At 39.2% G+C, this 17,283-nt stretch overlaps 2 protein-coding genes across 2 annotated transcripts in view; both read left to right on the top strand.

Annotated features, from left to right (window-relative positions):
- LOC307028322 (uncharacterized protein) overlaps positions 1–14,124 on the top strand; it is a 32,525-nt gene extending 18,401 nt beyond the window's left edge. The window contains exons 3-7 of the mRNA XM_079663249.1: positions 5,860–5,910; positions 10,211–10,380; positions 10,898–11,011; positions 12,133–12,290; positions 12,959–14,124. Coding sequence (XP_079519375.1) covers positions 5,860–5,910; positions 10,211–10,380; positions 10,898–11,011; positions 12,133–12,290; positions 12,959–12,997 — 532 coding nt within the window. The 3' untranslated portion in view covers positions 12,998–14,124. The remainder of the gene's footprint in view (positions 1–5,859; positions 5,911–10,210; positions 10,381–10,897; positions 11,012–12,132; positions 12,291–12,958) is intronic.
- Positions 14,125–14,895: 771 nt separating this feature from the next.
- On the top strand, positions 14,896–17,213 carry uraha (urate (5-hydroxyiso-) hydrolase a). The gene is made up of 4 exons (XM_079663250.1): positions 14,896–15,811; positions 16,214–16,350; positions 16,479–16,614; positions 16,797–17,213. The coding sequence occupies exons 1-4, from the start codon at positions 15,758–15,760 to the stop codon at positions 16,884–16,886; spliced, it is 417 nt and encodes a 138-aa protein (XP_079519376.1). The 5' UTR covers positions 14,896–15,757; the 3' UTR covers positions 16,887–17,213.
- Positions 17,214–17,283: the final 70 nt, after the last annotated feature.

Here is a 17,283-nt window from a genome sequence, read left to right as displayed (position 1 = left end):
AAAATGTAGAGAATAAGAGCGACAGTGATTACATGAACGGCAAAGAGGGAGTAGATTAGCTCAGTCTGTCCTTAGAGAGAGTCTGAGGGAGAGAGAGGGAGCTGCCAGCACTCCCTTTATCTCCCCCTCCTCCCCCATCAAAGCTTCTCTGCTCTCATCTTGATCATACTCGCCCTAACATCCCATGGTATCTCTTTCCGTCTGTTCCACCTCTAATTGTCAGTCTATGAACAAAAAAGTAGTTTTCTCATTTTTGATTGAACAGAAGAGAAGTCCCACTTCACAGTTGTTGTCATTTCTTCTTGAATACATGTTCTTGTCATTCTCTTTTGTGTACATGTAGGTTGTATTTCAATGTGTTGTCTCGTGATTATACTGATTTGCTGTGTTTGTTTTTGTATTTTACTATGAATGTGGACAGGGGACCATGTTGGCTAGAAAAAACACCCATTGGTGGCTCCGGGTCCTATACGATACTTCCTATTCTCTAAGATACGAGAAGATACTTGTTTCTAATTCAACATGTCTTTCATAAAATAGGACACAGTAAGTTGTTTTTTCCTTTCCCTCAATAGTCTTCATTCCTACAGCTACTTGAATGTATTTGGACATTCTGTAGAAATGGTCTCTATATGATTGGCTTGCAGGTGTGTGTCAACGTTTTACTGTGTAAAAACACATACTCCAATCTTGGCAAACATTCACTTTTAACACACTTTGTCCTCTACAGTCTAACAGTCTGTTTTTAGCTTTATCAGCTTTATCAAATCTCAATGCACTTTACACAGGCAAAGGACAAAATCACAGGCAATGTAACAACCTTTTTTTGTCCTTTGCCTCTTAATCATAAGATATGTGGCTCTTGGAGTCACTGCTTAGTCCTAATGGGCAATGACACTTCGAGGGAACATCGAACCGCTCATAACCAGCCAAGTATTTGTCTCCTATTCAGTAAATCACATACTTATTGTTTATAGTTTCCAATCTCTCAGAACCATTTCTCATGTATCAACCTGCTTCCTGTTCATCTATATTTGCCACACGAAGAATATTACCAAAACAACTTTACATTAGGCTACACCACAACTCAATCTGCACTCATAACTTTATTGCAAAAATGACTGTCTTGTCCTTTTTGGTCACATGGACATCAGAGAAAGAGCACGAGACATTACATTTCATTTGTTGGTTTAAAAACAAAAAATCCTTTCTGCACACTCCTAGCAATGTTTAAACACTAGCTCTTGACCTTGAGTGTTATTGGTTTACGTTTGTCTAAGGATGTGGGGTCCTGTTGCTCCTACATTCATAAAGTAATACATATGTAGTTATAGCAAAAAAAGGTCCTTCACTATTGAGACTGTTAGGCAGGATAGGAACTACATCAGTCTGAAAAAGTGAAGAAATAAAAATGATTCTTGAGATTTATTTCTGAAATTGAAAGAATCTCACATAAAACCAAACACTTCTAAATCGCCGTGGTAAATATAGAAAAATGCATGGCCCCCCTTGCTATGAAAATTGCTATGAACTTGGACAAAAGCCTTAACAATTCAGAAACGTACTCAGGTACTAAACTTGAGATGGTAATTTCCAGATTTGTATATTTAACTCTAAACTCAACCGGTAGATAATGGGGAGAGGCCAGTGTTGGAGTAATGTGCTTTCTGTGCTTTCTGTGCCTTCTCTTTGTTAAAAGATGAGCTGCAGCATTTTGAACGAGCTGAAGGCGAGCTGCAGCTCCTCGGCTGAAGCCAGCATAGAGAATTACAGAAATCCAAGCGTGAAGACACAAAAGCATGGATTAATTTTCCTCTCATTAAAGGAGGGAATATGTCTCATCCTATAATTATTTCCGAACAGGAAAAAACATGAAGTTTGTTAATATATGTGAATTTCTCAAACAGGATTTAAGACAAATAGCAAAAGGGAAATAAGCGTGTTGTCTACAAGATCTTATCTTATCTACAGTTGTTGTTCACAGTTAACAGGACAGAAACACAATGGAAATCAGAGAGAACAGATGCTTTTAGTATTTAGACAGCATTATGATGAGCTGGGGTTCACAGGTTCGAAGAACTTAGCGGCATATTTATTTGCAGCCTTATTGTTAGCAACAGTCACACCATGCAGCAATAAACCCATCTTTGTGTTCACATGGAAAATGTCAGAGCACAACAGGACTCTAATCTTACTGCATTTGCTCATATGTCTAATTGTGTAACAACAGGTGAAATGTCAAAACAATGGCTCTGGAACACAATGAGGAGCACATTAACACTATTAAAAATGGAGGCTGACACATAACATGAGCCTTACTTAATCCTTTTTTACAATGCATGCTGGGAGGCGTCCCTAAATGGTTTGATCCTGACTGTTGAGGAACTTAACTGCGCCTCGGTAAAATAAATGTATTTGCTTATTTACTGCAACGGACAAAAAGGGTCTGGGAATTTTACATTTACCATAAAGATATTAAAAGATAAAAATAAATATTGATGTAGATCCTGCTCTGCATCAGATGTTTTTTTTAAACGGTAACATTAAGCCTTATCTATCTCTGTGTTACATACATAATGATTTTATTATGTTGAGGAAACCTTATTGTCAGTGACAAAAGATTGTTTGTGTTTTTTCTCGATTTTGAATAACTCTAAAGATGCGGTTACTTTCATTATTTTTTACCTACATTTATAAATATTGTATTATCTTTAAAAAAGGTATCTGTCCGGTCTGATGACTTCACAAAGAACTGTTGACAATGTTGTAAATGAATCGTAAAAGAAGTGAAGGACAAAAGACTATGGCAGTGAATATGTATCACGCAAGGTGTCACCACAATCGAGAACACAAGAATCTCACATAAAATGTCACTTTGATTCATTGTTAGCGGGATTTAAATTGCATCTGTCAAGGCTCTAAGCCAAGTGAACTACATCTCTAATAATTCATCACACACAAACACACACACACACACACACACACACACACACACACACACACACACACACACACACACACACACACACACACACACACACACACACACACACACACACACACACACACACACACACACACACACACACACACACACACACACACACACACACACACACACACACACACACACACACACACACACACACTCTCGAGGTTCTCCAATAGATTCAACTGCAGTGAAACTGATGGTTTTCTGCCCAACGGCGGGTGTGCACGTTTGAGGAAATCTATACGATGCTTTGTTCACTAACTGCATCTGTTATTTTGCTAATACACACACACACACACACACACACACACACACACACACACACACACACACACACACACACACACACACACACACACACACACACACACACACACACACACACACACACACACACACACACACACACACACACACACACACACACACACACACACACACGGAGACAGGCAAGCCGAGGCTGAGATGATTTATAGCCAGCCATGTCTAATGGATTGCCTTGGCACTTGAGAAATTATGAAAAGAAATTAATTAGCCTTTAGTGACCCTGCTGTCCATCTGCCCCCCTCTTTCTCTTTCTCTCTCTCTCTCTCTCTCTCTCTCTCTCTCTCTTTGGATGTAATTAGGGTCTGTATGGATTGGGCTAACCTGTCCATTTAGCTTCACTTAATCATATGACATGTATGATCTATACTGTTTACATTGACTTTTTAATTATTTGTTCAAATATGTTTTTAAATGAGATAGAGAGAAATACGGTGGCCGGCAGGCGCAAACACGCTACAACGGGCCAAAACATTTCCATTAAGAGAAACGAGCTGCACTTTCTTTGCATGTGTTTTTGGCACATTAATGTTTTTTTAAGTGTATTGCTTTTGAAACGGCAGAGTTTTTGTCTTTATGGAAATGTTTTGGGCCTGTGCAAAGTGTTTGCACCTGTGCAAGTGACAAGAACAAAAAGGTTTAAGTAGAATTTAAAATATATTGATTTTTTAATGCTTTATTCAGAAAAAAATACTTGTATACAATCAAAAAGGAATACGGATTAGAAAGACTCGTCATTATTTAACAAATTATATTTTGACAAAATTAGAGCCAATGTGAGATCATCAATAGGAGTGAACAACATCTCACCCTTAGTGAGGATTTCTTCTGGCTGAAATCACTTGGAAAGCAGAACTCTAAAACAACATGTGCATTTTTAATTGATTACTAGAGGACAGTCTTAACATTAGATTCAACAGAATATTGTTGTGGTTTCCTGTCTTCTGAGTTCTGAAAAACAGCTGGTATGAGACAGAGAAGAGTCTGTGAAAGTAACGGCGAGTACAGTCCAAAGAAGAAGTCCACACTTCAGATCCAAAATAAGGAGTCGTGTGGTGCAGTGGATTGTGCGTTGGTGTTTGCCTCAGGGCGTCACAGGTTCAAACCCCACTGCAGTCAGCATGTCGTTGTGTCCCTGGGCAAGACACTTCACCCCAAATTGCTCCTGTGGGGATTGCCCACAGCATAGAGTATGTAAGTCGCTTTGGATAAAAGTCAACAAGTGACATGTAATGTAATGTAATCCAGAGACCTTCATGCAGCACACAGCTTCATACAGCCGGATGATGTTTAACTGTACGTGTGTGATTCTGAATGTGGAGTTTTCAGACTAGTCCACTGCTGTTTTCCCTGACGTAAAAACAAAGTGACCAGAAGTTCTTCTGTAACCAGGAGAACCACTGCCGCCTTGGGTGAACAGCAGATGGCAAGGATTGTGGGGGTTTTAGTCTTCCAAAAAAGTCCTCCAAAATCCACATACAAATGGCCTATATTTTGTGAACATGGGCATGTCACTGATTTGAATATAAAACTATGGATGCATGATTTTTTTTTTTTTTTGACATCCAATATGTCAAATGTTCCTGATCACCACTTCCCAGTGCCAATCAACACTAAAGAGAACATCAATTCTGTGTTGGAATCATACTACATATGCCAACTGCTATCTCAATAGCTTACAAGAGGTTGCAGACATAAATTACAATGGGTACACAAACAAAAGTGAAAAATGTATCCTTGAATGACGTGTCAGCTTATCGGCATGATCATATCTGGTCGATGGCAATATTTAATTTCCAATCATTTTATGACGTGCTGTTGCTTCATACCTGCTGGATGTGTAAGTAACACAATCCTATATTGCTTCAAGTGGCCTTGCAAGTAAAAAACTGATTAGAGAGTAGTTGATGAAGCGAGTTCAAACAAAATGGAAAGCAGAACCGAAAAATGAAAGAATGACAAAGACAAATTGAAGGGAGTGAGTCAGAGAGAGACAGACGGATGGTGAGAAGCATGGAGGGATTATTAGCGACTCTGTGTGCCAACCAGAGAGGAATTGCTGGGGTCTGTCACACCAGAATGTGATCTCGCTACGGCTTAGTGTCACTTTTCTGTCCTCCACCTCCTCAGGTATGTATTGCCGGTACACACTGACTACTCGTCCATATAAATTCTCTCCTGTCACATCACTCACCTGCCTCACTGCTTGCCTCCCCAAGCTTACACATAGAGATGTTCGGTGAGTGGTACAGTTGGCACAGAAGCCAATTTCTATGGATTTTCCACCTTGGATGCTGCAGCAAAACAAATCCAATGTCTTTTTCTAGCTGGCTGGAGCTCGAACACTGCATTCTTTCCAGATGAAGTGATTGTACCATATTACTCTGTTGAGGCTCACGCACATTTACACCCTGACACAAAAAACAAGCTTACTGTTTGTTAAGTCAAATGTGTTATCGCACCAGTGAAAGAGCATCTTGTAGATTTTTACGAATACTTTACCAACCACCCCTTCTCCATCTCTGTCTCCATCTCCCCTGCAGATCTGAGTTCGACCTGGACTATGACAGCTATCATGAGGACTACTATGACAGGTACACGAGTGGCAGCTCACACACCTTATTGCTTGTCTGCGTGTCACAGGACGCTCAAGAAGGAGGCTCAAGTGGATTCTTCATCCTTGGTGTCTCTAACTGTCTTCTCTACCTGTCGTTTTCGGCCACACAGCTGTCAGTCATCCTGTCTTTACTCACAATGTTGCCTGTTACCACTCAACAGCCATGCACGCACTGCATGTTACACAAAGAACACGCAAATGCACACTTTCTTTGAAGACACCCAGACGGTTCAATGTCCATTTGAGCATCCAAACTTGTGCTACCAACTCAAATCATTTGCTAGTCCATTTAAAGTATTTATCCATTTAAAGTAAAAATGGTTTGCTTGAATTTAAAAGGCAATACAAAAAGAGTGTATAGTGGGAAAGCTTGGAATGACCAAAGCACTATATTGACATACTGAACAGTATGCGTTGTATATCAATACAAAATATCTCTGTGCTCATTTCCCACTTGTATGCCTTTATAGAAATGAAAGCTAATCACTAAGGTAAGACAATATTGCTGCATACAGATATTTATCAGTATGCATTTTACTCTATTTGTCTTTTGTGCACTCGGTCAACCCACACTAACAGAAGACCTATTCCTCTCAGTCTCTAAAGCAAAGACAAATGCTCTTTATTTCACCAAATGAGGGCATAATAAAGAAAATAAAACATTCACTGAAAGACTTACAAAGCAAAAACACTTTGTTGGTTGACTATACAGTATTTTAACTTAGATGCAGGCATTTAAAGCTGACTAAAGTATTTTTTTTTTAAACTGCCAAACAATGATGTTGTATGTTGTGAAAATGTCACAGATTGGTGGTTGTTTTCAGTGAATCTGCATTACTTGCCCACAACGGCTTGACAATAATCATACACATAAGTGTTACATAATAAGCCTTAAAAATACAGTACTGATTATAAACCATGTTAGATTACAGCTTGTGTTTACTTTTTTTAACTGCAGAACATACTGTTGTGCAGTGTACCATCAAGTGCAATGGTTAGGTAGACGAGGTATTTAGTTGGACTGAGAATGGTTCTGTATTATTGGACCTGCACTGAAATTGCGCAGGGACCTTTACCAAATCCCCCAGGTCTCAATCATAAACAATCCACTCAGCATATCTGAATAAAAGCAAGTAGTCACATAACAGACACACACACACACACACACACACACACACACACACACACACCACACACACAAATTCACACAATAGAATATACACTTCGTTCTAGTGCCTTTCGCGCACATATCGATGCTCTGTTACTCCCAGTATCTGTCATCTTTTTTTGCATTCGGTATGCCTTACTATGCATTTTTTTTTACTTTGCTCAGGGGGGTACATTCACTACTGATTTTCAATTTGTTTTTAACACAGTGCATGATTATTCCAATGCTGCTGGCTAGCACAACTGACAGCTTTGTATGTGTGTGTATGTGTGTATGTGTGTGTGTGTGTGTGTGTGTGTGTGTGTGTGTGTGTGTGTATGTGTGTGTGTGTGTGTATGTGTGTGTGTGTGTGTGTGTGTGTGTGTGTGTGTGTGTGTGTGTGTGTGTGTGTGTGTGTGTGTGTGTGTGTGTGTGTGTGTGTGTGTGTGTGTGTGTGTGTGTGTGTGTGTGTGTGTGTGTGTGTGTGTGTGTGTGTGTGTGTGTGTGGGGGGGGGGGATATGTTTGGGTATGTGTGTATATTTTCTGTGTTTGCCTCTGGGTGTGAGTGTGTGGGGATTGTGTGTGGTTGTGAGTGTGTCTTTTTTTTCCGTTTTTGTTGTTTTGTGGATAACAGTACGTGGAAAAGGAGAATTACTCCTTTTTTTTCTACTGTCCTCTTGTGCGAACACGATAGAAAAGTGTCTTTTAACACACAGATAACAGCCCCAGCTGACAAAGCTGCTTTCCGTGTGGGGTCTAATCCATAGAGACAAACACTCTCTTCTCACACACACTCACACACTTTTCTCTAATCCTCACTCGTCTACAGTCTCTCCATGTCTGAGCTTCCATTCTCTGAGATGACACTTCAAAGCCGGTGTAACAACACATTGTCTATCTGCCCCCGCAAACAGCTCTAAAAGACTTTAAACTCCCCTAAGTCTTTGGTCTCTGTGTCTCCCCACATGGACAATGCTCAAATCCTCTTATCTCACACTTAAGAAGGGCCTAATATACTTCATCCTTATGTGACATTGTGATGCGTATGACTGTGTCTACTCTGGATGTGCAAAGTACACAGTATCAAGTAAAAAGGCTTTAGAGAAAAATAACCAAACAGAAAACAATATGGCAAACTTTTCAGGAAGTCGGCTGCTTCAGACTGGCTAACAGCTCTATCAGTAAATCCACATTACCGTCCGACTCCAAGTCCTTGGAGCTGACAGCTTGCCTCCCTGTTGTTGGCGGCTGACGTATTACAGCAGGAGAACTGTTCTCTCATGGCTGCGTAGAAACCATTTGGGCTGTGCTCAGACTGTCCTCCATCCAGATTTATACAGATTGTGACTAGATTGAGAGAATATTCAAACTGTTGTTATCTGCAGATCTGGAAAGCACTCAATTCAATTCCCCCATAAAAAGTCCAAGATATTGCCATAGTCTTGAAATGTTACATATATGTTTGTATTCCTGCAGTAGACACTCACATTAGATATATATTTGTGTGTATGTGACTGAATCCTGTTGGGATATGTTATACATGGTTATAGCTGTTCAATTGTTTTTTGTGGAGATTCAGCCAGAACTATGAGACCCAAAGTAAAAACTGTCGCTTCTGCGGCTTCAGTAGCTAGGAGGCACATTTTCTCATAATGGGTAAATGCAAGTTTTATCAAAAAATTAATTAATTAATTATTAAATTGGTTTATCCATCCTTCAGTTTTCTTCCACTTATCTAGACCTAAGTTATATAATTAATTATTATTTCTAGGAATTATTGTCATAGATAGCTAAATAAATTATTTAAATGTCAATGAAGTAATGTTTAATAGAAAATATAATGCCCTATTGTCCGTATGTCATTCTTTGAACAAAATGAGAATGAAAAATAAATGTTATTCTATGTAGTATTAGAGTGTCTTGTAGTGGCCCTATTACTCTTTTGGGGGGGGGGGGGGGGGGGGGGGGGGTTCCCTTTCCTGTAGTCCGTTACATATGTTTTTGTACATGTAAATGTGCTGAAAATGCCTAAATCCCTGTGAGTTTCTCGTCTCCCCCCCCCCCCCCTGCCTGAAACACCTCCGTTGGACTCCATTGTTTACTTCCGTAACATAGTGACATCACTATGTATCATGTGTGCTTCTATTGGCTAGCGCTCCAACACATTGTACGTGATAGGCTCAGGGGAGGGACATCTCTAAGTGGCTGACCAATCACAACAGAGCCGGCCAGCTGACCAATCAGAGCAGACTGGGCTCTGGTTTCAGACAGAGGGTGAAAAGAGGTGCTGCAGCACAGGCAGTATGAGAAAAATAAAGGGCTTTTTGGACATTAAAGCATGGAGACATGTCACAGTAAAAGCGCAAATTACAATTAGGAAACCTGAGAAATAAAACATATTTATTTTTGGTGAACCAACAGAAACCCTGTGTATCCCTTTGTTTTATTAAAAAAAACAATTAGTTAGACACATTAGTCTTTCATAGATTTCATTGGCCTAGTTCCCACACCTCCTGCATTGGTGGTTGTGGTAGCCCTTAGCTCTGGTTCCCCTGCTGTTGGGTTCAATGTGAGGTCAAATCACTTTCTGCTTCAATCAAAAATTCACATCTATTCTTATAGTAACACACACACATAGACACACACATACACACAAATACAGACACAGTGTGGGTTCTTTAAGCACTATAGAGTTTGGCTGTGTTACACCCCCTGTCACCAGCACTACGAGCCTGGCGGAGAGCTATTGATTGGCCCTGACAGAACCAATTACATTCAGTGACAGATAGAGACATGGAGCTGTCCGCAGGGAGGAGGCTACACGAGCGCAGGAGAGAAAGAAACCCAAATCGAAAGACAAAGGACAATAGAATATAAATATCCATATTTATCTATGAACTGCTTAAACATATGCTTTTCTTCACTGAAGATGTTTCCCTTTTGGACCATTTTTTTTCAAACTTGTATCACCAAGTTATTTGAGCCACGGCTGGGTTTAAGATATTTCATCATTAGGCCCAATGCAATTACTGAGTTTTACTATTGATACCAAAACATTACTTTTCTCCACAACTGATTTGAAGGACTTCTTGTTTTAATGTTTTAAAATGGTATCTCCCACATTTTTAGGGCGTATGACTACCAGCGTGTGCCCGCCTCCTTGTCTCCTCTGCCCCTGGGACCCAGTCTGGCCAAGCGATCGCGCTCCTCCTCCCACTCCTCTGGGCACAGACGCAGTCGAGACAGAACCCACTCCAAAAGCTCCAGAGCCCAATCCTCTAATTCAACCACATCCAAGTGTGAGTAATATGAATGGAACAAGTCACGAAAAAGGTTGCACTAGAAGCTGCAGATTTACAATGTTTGTCTAAAACTCTAATGAGGGGAATGCCTGTCTGTATGAAGAATGAAATGTCAACCTCAGATGAATACTTTTGTATACCCATCCCCTCAAGTATAAAGCAATTGCAGGCAAAGTATGCTGTGTGTAGTACTTAGAGCACACACTGAGTATTGAAGTTCAGTTTTTAAAAAACATTTCTGTGATGTTCCTGATGAGAGAAACATCGCAGTGTAGAAAAAATATTGTAATCAAACCCCTTTTATGAAATCTAAATCTGATCCTTAGAAATGGGATAGTTAATTATGCTCATGCTGCCCTACTAGTTCATAAAATCTAAATAATGCCACATGCCACATTTTAATATATGATGCCCCATAACCCAATATGTCTAACTTTAAAGGTCTCCCTGAGAGATGTCCTGCTTGTGTAATTTCTTAACGTCCTTTACGTTTTCCCTCTCTTCATCCCTGCAGTGGGCATGGAGGAGTTACAGGTGATTAAAAAGGAGCTGACTCTGATAAAGACACAGATCGATGGGCTGCTTGACAGTCTTGACAGGATGGACACACAGAGGAATGACCACAAAGGTGAGACACTCATTCACAAAGACAGTGGAGGCAGGTAGGTGCGAGATCGAATAATAGATAATCTATTCGCACATCAAAAACATTTTAAGGCGGACTCATGCAATCGGCTACTTTCGCATTTTTGCTTGATTATCTCCAACAGTCACAACCCCAATCAAAATGATTTAGGATCTGTGCCGCAGGGGAAACTGGGGAATAAGGAATGCACTGCACCACCAGAGCCACTCCTTTTTTACCTGACCAATCAATTATTTTTACTCCCGTCAGGTTTTCTTTTTAAAAACGGAATAAAGGCTGATAGGAACTGGAGTGCGTTGTGTGGAGTTAATGCTGTGAGCGAATTCTCGAATATGCTGGACAAACAGTGTGGTGGAAGGAACTGGTGAAGCTTCAGAAAACAGACAGATATCATGAATTGGAACAACAGCAGCTCAGTGTGCATGAAAAGAGCTTCTGCTGTCCTCATGTGGACATTAGAAGCCAATACAGTTTCCGCACCTGCCAAAAACACTAACAACCAGGGAAGGAACAAGGCAGGGCTTTATTATCCTTCCTAAGAAAATTGGTTTTTCTGGAATCTTAATTAAACTGATCGTAAACTAAAGCAAAGTTAACGCTTTTAATTTATAGTCCACCCTCCACTGAGCACTATATCCACAATCACTGCTGCATGCTCTTGTACAAAAAAAGAACCTTAACCTTGAGTCATTATCATAACATCAGGCTGAATAAATAAACAGACAGTGAACTCAAATGAGAATGTGTCCTGGGGCTAATTGAACGGTGCAGACCTTCAGGGAAGTATGTGTGTTCTTCCTACTTTGAATGACCTTGGGCGTGTGATAGCTCTCATCTTCATAGCCTATTAATTTATCTCGGGCTCGACTTGATTCCCCTGTCTGTCACTATCTAGCTCTGCTGTCTCTCACTTCTCTCCCGGTATCTCCTTGTTTGTCCTTCCTCTTGTCACTCCCTCTATTAGATTCTGCCTGTCATCTCGTACAAAGTCAGTGGGATGTGCGCAGGTTTTTGTATTCGACCCAAAGAACACATGTATTTTCTTTAACCTCCAAAGAGCTCAACACCTAAACTCCATGTGTGTGTTTATTCCTGTGTGTTAGGGTCTCCCCTGAGAGAGGACAGTCCAGCTGGCTCACCATACGCTCTGTCTGCCAGCAGCCCCGAGCACTCCCTCTCCTCCCTCTCTCCACCCAGCTCTCGCCATCGAATCCACCGAGAGAAACCCGACCAGAGGGAGCTCGATGATGACCACCACACGGTAAATGCACCTGAAGGCTGTGCACACTGGTTCCTTCCCTAGTGCGTTACAGCATGATTTTAGTTACTCAGGATCAGAATCAGAAACTAGTTTATTGCCAGCTAGGTTTACACATACCAGTAATTTGCCTTGGTGTATATGGTGCATGCATAAACACAGTTAAAGAAGATACATTATAAAAAACTAAAAAAATAATTATTTTAAAAAACCATTAAAAAAAATATTATAACATTAGAATAGATAAATATTTATATGAAATATAGATATGATTGGTTACTGTTGATATTCATGACAAAGGTCAAAGTGGAGCTGCACTTTTGGTTACTTTGTTTTAGGCATAATGTCTGTGGGTTCATATTTTGTGGCTATATTCTTTTTTTTATTTAGGACAATAATACACAACAACTCAGGCTCCCACTGAAATTGAAAAAGATCTTGAGACCAGATATTCATTTTAAATGAATTACTATTACATTATTTTAAGATTTCCGATTAACAATGTCAAAGAGATGTGAGGAGATTAATCTAGTCATGAGGCTCTGCTGTGGTGAAATCAATTAATGCTTGCTCCATTAAAGAATACTTAGTCATTGTGAGATTGCAGTACAATGAAACGTCCCTTTGTTTTGTCTCTCACTGTCCCGTCTTTGTCTACCTGTCTGTCACAGATGAGCAACCACAGCTCTGACCTTGAGGAGGAAATATGAGGGAGGAACATGAGAAGACACAGAAGACATGGATTAAGTGCCAAACATGGAGGAAGAGAACAACAACGCCCAAGCAAACGCTCATATCAGAGGCTCAACTCCCTTCCAACAGGGTGTACATATCAGACAACACAATACATTTAATTGCATCATAGCAGCTTGGTTTCTTTTACTTTTGAGAAAAACTAAAGCGCTGACAGAGTTGACTAATACAAACTGAGTACATGCACTGATTGACTAGTATGTAAGGACAGTGTGTATTTCACTTTGTATGCTCTAGCAGCAGCAGGCATTTCTAATAATTTGTATAAGAGGGTTTGCACCAACACATATTCCAGTATTAATCCAAATAATACAGTGTTACTCCAAATGAGACAATAGGGTTTTCTGATTAAAACTTTGTTTAAGCAGCTTACCACCTTCGTTTAAACCAGGCAGCTTTCCATTATCAGACTGTACATACAAAAAGTATTGTGTTTCTTTTAGAGGTACTAGAATGGTTCTGCTGTTTCACCAGTTTCTCCCCAAAACGGATTTCTTACATCTTGAATTAGCTGGAATACAAACAATATAGAACCAGAAATATGAATGCAGCACAGAGGTTATAAACCATGTAAAAAGATTACATTATTATGATTTTCAGAATGATGGGTATATCTAGAAAATGTTGTGCATGTACTGAGAAATGAAAAGCTCTTCTGTGATGTAAAAGCAAAAGAAAACACTGTCAAATTTGATATTTCAAGAGTGCTTTTTGTTAATGCTAACCCTTTTTCTCTTTGTTGTATTCTTCTCAGAAATCAGAATTGAACTAGTCAAAGTAAATCGCAGTAATACTTGAGGGATGATCAAACTGATCATGCAGGAGAGAAACTGGTTGCTTTCTGGTTAAGAGTATCAGAATACATACTTCTGTAAACCAATGTCTTTTGTGTACTTCAAACTTATTAGATGAGTATTACAACTATTTTCCACCATGTATTTGGCACTTTTAAGACATGCAAAGGCCCAGGTCTGTGTGTAATATTGTGTATTATTGTAAACTTTAATGTAATTGTTGAACCGTCTGATTTTATTCTTGTTTTAGGACTTCTCATGTTTTTTTTTAAAGGAAAACAATCATGTTATTCTTATGGTGTTACATGTTTTTGTTTGCATTCTTAAGATAAGCCAAGTGAAAATACTCATTGTCACGGTAGTAAAAGTATTTTCATATTGAGTATAAGTACAGTACATGGGAGTGTGTTTTTATTCTGATGAACCAAAGGCGACACATAGTAAAAAAGGGATGGAGAAACAAACAAAATCAAAACAAAGTTTTCTTTAATTGGTCATTATTTACATAAAAAAATGCTGAAAGCTTCAAAATGTGACCGCTAAAAGTGTGCAACTAATCCAAATTGTAAAAGTAATTCGAAATAATTGATTCTATACTATATTCCACACTAAACAGAGGGAAGCTGGTGTGTGTTGTATTGAAGGCTGCTGATGGTATAACATATGGTTTATGGCATTTTCTTTTTCGAAAATATTGAACAATCCTCCCAGTAGGCTATAGGCTACTCTCTTTAACAGCACATGAGATCCTGCTATAACATACATAATAAAACTAAAATAACTATTCAAATCAGACCAGGAAAATAAGTTTGAATTAGGTTCAAAGTTAATTGTTAAGACTAATATAAGCTACTGATGTAAAACTTAGCCTATGTTCAATTTGCTGATGAAGCCCATTGGCTATGGTAGAAATGCGTCTTAATAGTAAATACTTTCAGTTCTGGATATTACCTCACAACTGTAGGCCTACTCTACAAATCCGGTATATGCGCATGTCGCAGGACTAATAAATCAAACCTGGCTGCCTGCGGAGTGAAGCTTGGCACCTACCTGTCTGCCCACCTGCGCGCGACCTGCCCGTGCACTCATGCTTGTCACCGGAGTCTAGCACAGGCTGGTAGCTTAACAGCAGTGAGTAGCCTTCTAACATTAGCCATGTTGTTTACATTCACTCTAAAGTCTAAACTGTTTACGTTACTGATATAGTTCTGGGAAGCGGCTTTGAAGGGAGTTCCCGTTGTGTCAGTGTAGTTTTCTGTTAATTTCTCGCTTTAGCGTCTTTTGGAACTATTGCGGCTAGGTATCATTTCAAAAGAGTTGGCAACATGTTATTATTACAAATCTTACCGACTATAGACTTTCACACAGTCTTATCTTTGGATTAAAATCATTGACTATTCCACAACTCGGTTCATTGAATTACAGGAAGTGGTTTCAAAGCAGAACTATTTCATGAGTCTCATTTCTTCTTCTTTTTAACAGAGCTTCAGAGAGAGGAGTAGCCTACACAGCTGTTAGGGAATTCACTTGTGGAATTCAACCAGGAAGTTGAAGGTTGTGTTTTCAGGGTTTATTAACCTAGCAGTCAAACATCAATGTTAAGAAATACAAATACTATGTTTCTTTGAATTCCAGTAGCTGTGCTTGTCTGCATTTACTTCGCCCTCTGAGCATTTGGATCATCCATTTCCCCTTAGTTCAAAGTGCTGAAAGCAAAGTGTGACAAAAAGAGCTCTTGCACAACCAGTCGTCTGTTGACAAAAAGATAAGCACACGAGTACTGGATGTCATGCCGAAAAGGACAGGGTGCAGAACTGCATGAAGGCAATGTGACAAACATCTGATGCCTTTTAACTTACCATAAAATTACAATTTGGTTGACTAAAACTGCAGTGCTAGTTTGGATTTCATTCATCAGTGCACATGAGTGTGTCCAGGCTGCAGCAACTCAAGGGTCATATTTTTCCTGAAAATAAGGTAAGCACAAAACAAACTTTAATAAAATACAATTCAATCGAATATAAGATTATAATTCATGTGTTGTATTGTTTTGTGTACTTTATTTTATAGCCCAATAGGAGCAGTCAATAGTTGAGTCACTGAAATAATTCTAACATTTAAGAAGATTTTATTCAATTTTGCCATAAAAATATGATATGAAGAGTTTTTATTTATCAGTCGGATAGCATATTTAATATTTAGCTATTAAAGGGATATTCATGTATTGTGATTTCACTATCCTAAGGACTTATAAATATGAAATCACAGTCCATGTCCCTTCAAGAAACTATTAGAAAAATATTTGTGGAATTATTAATATTGTTGTTTAATGTGATTTCTTCAGATTGAATCATATATTTTTTACTTATTGTTCTGTAGATTACAGAAATGGCAGCCCCTAGTCTTCTGAGCACCCATGTGCTGAACACAGCAATGGGTGTCCCTGGCTCAAACATGGCCCTCAATCTCTATCGACAAGACCCCACCACTAATACCTGGAGTTTGCTGACCTCTGGGTAAAAAACGACAGCCGCAATCAAAATAGCTCATAAAGTCACAAATTATGATCGCAGGAACATCTAAAACAACACTTGACAATGTGTATTGTCATTCATTGGTCTACAATACTATTTTATCTCAACAGGATCACTAATGCTGATGGACGCTGCCCTGGACTCATCACAAAAGAAATGTTTATTGCTGGTGTGTATAGATTGCATTTTGAGACGGCTCGGTACTGGGAGAGTATGGGAGAGACCTGTTTTTACCCGTATGTTGAGGTGAGGAAAAAGCTTCCATTCCTAGTTGTTGTGCTCCTTTGTTTGCTTGTTATGTTACTATATTTGTGTTACTTAATCAGTTATTTTGTATCCTCCTTTAACATTTCACATGCATGTTACCAATCCTGTAAATCTTTTACTTGTAATTGTTGATCTCTTTCATGTTTGGTGTTTTGTTGCAGATTGTCTTCACTATAATTGACCCAGGCCAAAAGTACCATGTCCCTTTGCTGCTGAGTCGTTTCTCCTATAGTACGTACAGAGGGAGCTAGAGATAAACTGTGATCAACCTCCTGAGGCTTCCTACCTATCAGCTGTCTAAAGGATCACGCAGAGGCCACTCCACCAAAAACAATCATCCCAGCACCAGCTGAACTGTCACAGAGCGACAAGACGCTGCTCAATTTGAATGATCTTAATGATGAATCATGATCAGCATAACTAAACTAAAGAACCATATACTCAGGAATCATGAGAACTATGGTTACAGTGATCGTGAGTCATGGTCACTGTAATTATTAGGGTACCGATTTAACACCTATTTTAAAATGTTATTGTAACATAGGCCTACCACATTTTATTAAAACAATAAAAAAAGATGTCTTGTAAAATGTGTTTTTTGTTATATATATATATATAAATGTTCATGTAAATCCATCTAACATGTTT

Source organism: Notothenia rossii (genome assembly GCF_949606895.1).
Source record: "Notothenia rossii genome assembly, chromosome: 2".
In the NCBI taxonomy this organism is placed as follows: domain Eukaryota; kingdom Metazoa; phylum Chordata; class Actinopteri; order Perciformes; family Nototheniidae; genus Notothenia; species Notothenia rossii.
Note: the sequence above shows the minus strand (reverse complement) of the source record. Positions and strands in the feature narration are given on the sequence as shown.